The sequence below is a fragment of the Argentina silus genome, assembly GCF_951799395.1.
Source record: "Argentina silus genome assembly, chromosome: 5".
NCBI classification, from domain to species: domain Eukaryota; kingdom Metazoa; phylum Chordata; class Actinopteri; order Argentiniformes; family Argentinidae; genus Argentina; species Argentina silus.
Window position 1 is genome coordinate 14,809,168 of NC_139659.1, and position 7,795 is coordinate 14,816,962.

General features: G+C 42.1%; 1 protein-coding gene across 1 annotated transcript in view; it reads right to left on the minus strand.

Moving 5' to 3' along the window:
- dcc (DCC netrin 1 receptor) overlaps positions 1-7,240 on the minus strand; it is a gene marked incomplete at its 5' end in the record, with an annotated part of 175,055 nt that extends 167,815 nt beyond the window's left edge. The window contains 1 exon segment of the mRNA XM_083669802.1: positions 7,153-7,240. Coding sequence (XP_083525928.1) covers positions 7,153-7,240 — 88 coding nt within the window.
- Between the last annotated feature and the right edge of the window lie 555 nt (positions 7,241-7,795).

The following is a 7,795-nucleotide window of genomic DNA, read 5'->3' on the forward strand; positions in this document are numbered from 1 at the left end:
CACTTGTTATCTGGAAGCAATACGAAAATGTTGTGTGCACTCGACTCTGTAAGGTTACAGATAAATAATTAACCCTAACCCACCAAACAATCCAAGATATACATCATGGAATAAAGCAAAGAGAGAGGGAGAAATAGAATGGGTGAAAGACAGACAGACAGACAGACAAAGAGAGACAAACTGTTGCTATAGCACAGGGACTAGACTTGACTAGACAGTTGGTAGTCCCTCCATATCTAAGAAGATCTAAGATTAGTTCTGCCAAGTCATTTTTTGTACATTTTGACATTTGGAGACCCTATGATACACCAAACAATTCAATAAAAGAAGTACAGTATGTAGCACCCACAGCGGTATAGTCAGTTGGACATGTTTTTAATCAAATACATCTTTTGTTGAACTGCAAAGCTTCAGTTGATGTGGTTGATGTAAGTATGTAGCTTTTAGGAGTTAGATGATAATACATAATATAATCTCAGTCACAAAAATAAGCTTTTCTTCCTCATATGAGCTGAGGCATCCAGAGTAACAGATGTTGCTCTCTTAACAAATAAAGTTTTCAGCAGCTGGCTGTCTGTTGAGATTTGAATGTTTTCTGGTAAGTTTTTGTGATTTTGTTGTGGTTTTGTAATTTGATGGTGGTTTGGGACATCAAGAATTGGTGGTTTGGGATATTAAGTGATTAGCGATTTGAACCTCTCTCCAACTTGACAGGACATGGAGCAAACATTACAACGATAATTACATCCCTAGATTATTGGTTGGGTTGTCTTAATCAAGCGCTCTGTGTCTCAGCGAATTTGGAAATGAAAAAGTGGAACTCATCCCCAAAGACACAGACAAGCCAAGTTTTATCTGCTTAAACTCAAGCCTCAAGGAAATACATGTTATGTAAAATGTCAAAATTGTACACCTGGAAGCGTGGTGTACACCTGGAAGCCAATTTATCAAGAGTCTACACAAGGCTCTAGTTTAAAGCTATTTTAATTTCAGCAAAACTAGTTTATGTTAAGCATATTTCTTCAGAACAAAAGCGAAGAACAGCATATGTAATTGTCATAAACCACAATATCGGGTGTCCTTGTGTAACACGGTTCTCTCCCAGGAAGAAAACAGTCACAAACTAATGACCGTCTAAACGTCTCTAGTTAAAATCAGTGAACTAGATAAGAGACTTCATTTCACAAATGTATTTTCCACAAGTGCGCAAAACTTCCCCACGTCATATTCAGTTAGCCCCTTTACTTCAAGCCCTGTGAGATAAGAGTGCCTCTAAGTGACTCTAAAGTAAGATGGCACTCCCCCATGGCCATGTCACCACTAATGTTGTTTGTGACGTGTCACTCTGATGTTTATTCCACCCCTCAAGCACATCATGACAACTGTCAAACATCATTAGCAGAAGAGGCGGTGGTGGTGGTGGTGGTGGTGGTGGTGGCGGTGGGGGTGGCGGTGGGGGTGGGGGTGGGGGTGTGGGTGGCAGTGGGGGTAGTGGGATGCCTGGCCCTTGGACTCAAGGCCATACTTGGCGTTGCACGTCCTGCTTCCTGCAATGCAGCAATTCTGAGCTGCGTGATTTGACGTGATGTTTACTTGTGGTTGATAGATGATTACTGTACACACAAATACACAAATATAGGCCTAGAGTGTATCAGTGGAAAAGGGAAACAGGTTGGGTTTTCTATTACAGCTATATAGATTTCGTATATTGCACATTGCTTGTTGAGTTAACACATTAAAGGGACACTTTGCCCATTAAGGATCCTCAACCAAATAGCCTAACATCTATCCTTAAAGCTCAATACAAATATTCTTCTCTTGATACAAAACATTTTCACACCATGAAACCATTAACGGAGACTGAACTGCATAAATATTCATCACAGGTTGTGTGAGCCTCCAAAAACCGAAGCACTGACCGCAAACCTCCCATTCTGCTTCATGCCTCTGTATAGCGTCCATGAAATTTATGGCCACTTATAAAGATTAGTGATGCACCAGGCTCAAGGCTTCATGAAATTTCCCCCCCGTCGCTAACATTTTTCAGCTGCATATACAGTGAGTAAAATGCTCCAAAGGCTTGAGAGTTGTTTGAAGCAAAACACTATTTGTATATGTATGTATGTATGCATATATGTATGTATTCAGGCTATATGTACATGTAAAAAAAAAAAAAAAGAACTAAGTAAAGCAGATTCCTTTCGGTAGCACTAGCAGGCCCGAATGCAAGCGAAATTACAGTGAGTAAGAACACCTCGACTTCAAGTGTTTGTAAAGGATGAATGCACTGTGTTGTACTGTAAAACAGAATTGCTTGCATTACACTTAGTGCAATAACAGGTGGCCAGAGACACCTTCCCTTGTAAATCTTTGCTAAATTAAGATAGATGCTTCTACTAGCCAGAACCACTCTGTAATTAAGGAGAGTGTACCAGGCTATTTACACTAACATCCTCCTGTTATTGACCTGAAAGGGTACAGGTATCCCATGTTCATTTGTTAAGGCTGATAGCCTGCTGTAAATATGCAGCCAAGCCCAGTGTGGCTTTATCTAGGCTATTCACTTGAAACGTACTTTAAGCATAACATTAACATGAAATATTCATTTTCACAAATGCGAGACAGCTCAAAGAGTTCACTCACAACCAAATTTTAACTTGTTAAGTGCAGCTGAATGAACATTAATGACATCAGGGTGAATCAACATTTTTTTTGAAATGTATGAACATTTTTGGGCGTACGTTCAGAGTTGGACCCTGTGGCTCTTGAATAGCCACTTGACCATGAAGAAATATTTGTGACCTACTAAACCACTCCTCAACTGAGCAGGATGCTAAAGAGGTTCTGTCAAGCAACACACACCATGCAGTAATGAAGTGGGGAGAAGCTCATTTCATTTCAATTGCTGTAACATCTACCCACACTCGGTTCTCCGGAGAACGGCGAATCTTGGAACAATTAAAATGAGGCCTGTATATCACAGTTTGTTGCACTGCTATAGGAAATAACATCTTCGCTCGCATGGATAAGATCAATTGTAAATGTTATATTTGAGTGTACAAACCAGTGTCACACCATGTTGTTTAGTTCACAAAGTAAACAATACAGTAAAAAATTGAGTTAGCAAAGAGATACTAGCCTAGTTGCAGATCTGTAAATTAGCCAGCTCCTCATGACCTACACTGATAGACAGAGCGGTTAGCAGAAAGCACAAACCGCTCCCTCCAGATGTTTCCATTTAGCTCACACCTACCCAGTCCTATCAGATCTCTGAAAGGGAGTGAACGAGGGAGGATTGGAGGGAATCTCCGTCTCTAACACGCAGCCCACAAGGAGCCCATTACAGGGACAGAGAGCATGATGGGGGGGGGGAGAGAGAGAGAGAGAGAGCACTAGGGGGTAGAAATATGTTGGATTGACGCCAAGCTGAGGAATGTCACTCTAGCCTCAATACACACACCAAACCGACGCTTTTAAACCAACCACGAGGGGAGCGGAGAAGTACCTACTCCTGGGATGAAGAGCAGAGAACTGGAATTCAGTAATGAGGGTTTGAGGGTCACGAGAGACAGAGTGGTAGAGAGAGATAAGGAGCTAGAAGCTACAGTATTAGCGTAGGCCAGGCACAGGTTCAGTTGAATGTAGCTATTCTAACCAATGAATGTCTAAAGGGAAGACCAGAAACTCATTGAAATGCAACAGATTGTGCAGGAGATTACTGAATCGATACAGCATGGCTGTCAGTATTTAGCAGAGTTATGCAAATTAAAAATTTTATGCTGTAGATGAGACTTGACTACACAAGTACATCTAAAGGGTTACTTGGACTATAGATCCTCTCTCCGCCCACACACACAGCTAGAACTGAGTAGACCAGTGGAGGCTGGTGGAGGCAGAAATGGGAAGATCAGCTCACTGTTATGCATGGAACGGAATGAGGAATGGAATCAGGTGTTTGACACGATTCCTCATTCTATTCCATGCATTACGATGAGCCCGTCCTCCGATTTCTACTTCCACTAGCCTCCCCTGGAGTAGACATTAGTGACTAACTAAAGGTGGCAACAGAACATAGACATAATGGGGGATAGGGTCTCAATAAAAGAATATCTCAAATGATTTGTGCAATAGTGCTACTTTTATACCACTCAGTTGAGTGTCTTAATGAACACTGCATTCATTTATATTGCACTTAGCTTTCAACTATAAGAATGCCTGTATTTAGACAGATGTTAAATGGTATGACAGTTAGACAGCATGGGTGAGAAACACAAAGTCATGAACTGCTTAAGGACTGCCAGTCCTAAATACCTTCAAATTGCAGTGAAATATTTTATTCAGAGCCCGTATTCAGAAGAAACACAAACTCAATATTCAGTCTCTTACAGTGAATCTCTCGTAATTTTTCCGTCAAGCACATTTTATTGCATCCGTGTATGAAATGTGCTATATCAATAAAGTTTGATTCTATTTGTTTTGCTAATGAAAATGTTCTGTCATTATGTTTTTTGCCGTCATTCTCAAATTACAATTCACGCTGGCTGATGCAGTTCAACAACGGTTCTAATAGAATCTGTAATAAACAGACAAGATTAGACATATCTCCCATTTGAAAACAAACAAACCTGTTCCACTGAGCACCTATCAGGACGAACAACAACACAGCAACAGTCGGTCAAACAGGCTTAATGGGACACGTTTGTGGCATTGTCTATAAAACAGCAAAACAGCATAGTCGTCACATACTTGTCATGTACTTGACATGCTTATGCTAACAAATAGCAAAACATAATTCAGGACTGACCATAGCATAGCATATAGCATGCATAGGAGATAACTGTAACTGACAGTGCCATGCATAGAGGACTGTAATTTGACCACTGCTAAAGCCGCAAGCTTTACAAGTCGATTCATGAGAGGGGGGGGGGGGGGGGGGAGCGAGAGAGAGAGAGCGAGAGAGAGTGGAGGAGAGAGAGAGTGGGTGAGAGAGAGATCGAAAGAGAGTGGGAGAAAGGGAGAGTGAGGGAGAGTGAGAGAGCGGGAGAGAGAGGGAAAGAGAGAGAAAGTGGGGGAGAGAGAGTGGGAGAGAGTGGGGGGGAGAGATGGGGGAAGAGATAGAGCAAGAGAGAGAGTGAGGGAGAGAGAGAGTGGGGAGAGAGAGAGTGAGAGAGAGTGGGAGAGAGAGAGAGAGAGCAGGAGAGAGTGAGGGAGGGAGAGAGAGAGAGCGAGAGAGAAAGAGAGAGAGAAAGTGGGGGAGAGAAAAGAGTGAGAGAGAGAGTGATTTAAAACATTACTTTGCATTAATGCCATGACAGTCATCCGTGTATCTGTGTATATACCATAAGATAATGCTTGATGGCGTTTTTCTCTAAGATATGACAAAAGAGAAAACAAGTTTCTCTATAAGCTCCTCCAATCTACAATACCAATGTCATAGGATGCCGTATATTGTCACCTTATGCTACATACAAGTACAGTAAATGGAAATTAATTACTTAATGAGGCCAACAGTTGAACAAGCAGATGGTGTATGGTGGTGGTGGTGGTGGGGGGGGGATTGTTTGGGGCACAAAGGGATACCCAGCTCAAAATCACCTCAATGAAATCTTGATCCAAGTAGTTGCACTGTTTGCAAAACCAGTCTATTCAATTCTGAACACGTATAACCTAAGCCTACCACTCAAATGTATAACCCCCCCTAAAATGAACCACCAAATGTATTAAAACGCTGGAACACTGTATCTCATTTTAAGTGGTAGTGCACCTCTGGTGGTATGATGATGAATTACACTTTGGGTACCAGCCATTGAGGAATAGAAATCATACACTGCAAGAACAAAATAATCTCTGCAAACCCAATGTAAGAAGGTTTAGGCTATATGTTGTGAGTTTGTCATCTAGGTGTATATACTATGTTGCAAAAGTTATAATTTACAATTTCACCGCAGCATTTCCCACTGTGGTAGTGCAGCAATTGTCAGAAAAAGGCTAACGTGCCTCACAGATCCCTCACATGTCTGTCTCTCTCTCTCTCTCTCACACACACACACACACACACACACACACACACGCACACGCACATACACACACACACACACACACACACACGCACATACACACACACGCAGACACACACGCACATGCACACGCACACACACACACACACACACACACACACATACACACCTCACTACTGGTGATGATTCAGAGGATTATTTGTTACAGTGGAGAATACTAATTACTTTTTTTGCACGGAAATAACGGTCATGCATTTTCCAATTAGATACAGTCTCATACTGAGATTACCAAGCTCAACCTCTACTGTATGTCTGAGGGGCAGCCGTGACATGGGTCTAAACAGCCTATACATTCAAATGAAACAAGCTTCAAACCTGAACGTTCTGTGTAAATTAATGAGTGTGTGAGTGTATGTGTGTGTGTGTGCGCCTGTGTGTGTGTGTGTGTGTGTGTGTGTGTGTGTGCTTGTGCATGTGTGTGTGTGTGTGTGTGTGTGCGCGTGTGTGTGCGCGTGTGTGTGTGTGTGTGTGTGTGTGTGTGTCTGTGTGTGGTTGCGTGGGGGTTTGCGTGTGTGTGTGTGGGGGGGGGGGGGTACCAATTACCTTAATTAAACTATTTGATAGATCTACATATAGGCTATTGGGTTTGAACAAGTGACCTATTGACACAAATACAGTGTATTCCCTCAAAAATAATCTTGTTAATAGTTATTACTGCACATTAAACTGAGAGTGTGATTATTACCGGGAATATATGCTACCTCGAAACACAGAGAGAGAGAGAGAGAGAGAGAGAGAGAGAGAGAGAGAGAGAGATTTATTAGAATAGAATGAATAGTAAATTTCAATACTATCAGAACTTGTAATAGGGAGTTAATATAATAGACCAGAAATATCAACCTCCGAATTACTGTGATCAGAAAAGACTGCATGGCCAAATATGAATAGAACCAAGTAAAAAGTCAAGCGTAAAAGCTGTGTGATACTCTGCAACAGAGCACCAAGACGCACCAGGAACCTCTCCAGCAAAAATTAAATGTTTTTTGAATGCAGTTGGCATCACAACGATTCATTCTATGGATGCACCAGTGCTGACAAAACACATTGATAAATGACACAATAATTCCAGACTTACCGTATGATTTTGCATCGCCAGCAAGATAGCATAACCAGACAAATACAGAAAGTCTTTTCAGCCAAATACATCCAATTGCACCCTCCATGATTTCGCTTCTCCCGTTGAGCGACAGTCCCACTCTCACAAAAATCCTTGTTTAAAACACCACGCACAGATCAATTCATGAGCGCCGTACGGATGGAACCGGTTGCCCAAAAAATGTGCTGAATTCAAATCGCAATAAAAATGCAGGCACGGCGATACTTTCCAAGTTATGAAGCAACAACTAAGACCGTTAGTTCTCCATCTTTCTCAAGGCTCCAAGCGTTGCAGCGCAGTAGAAAACCCCAAGAACACTTGGGAGAGGGACATGCAGGCTCGTAACAGGAGCTGTCCACTGGTTCAGTGTGAGCAAGGAGATGGGTAGGCTACGCGGACTCATTGATCTAAAAAGGTTGGAGCTAAAGAGTGGTGGAATCGCCAGTGGAACGGATTGGGGGATCGATAGCGTGGAATTAACGGGGTGTTCTCCAGGGTTTACTCCGCTGAATAGAATGAGTGTGCTAGTCTGCCATCTCTGGTCAAATTATGAACTATACTATTCATAGTCAGTGTGCGGCTGACTGACATATGCCTTCTACGTAGAGATTTGTGCACTAGA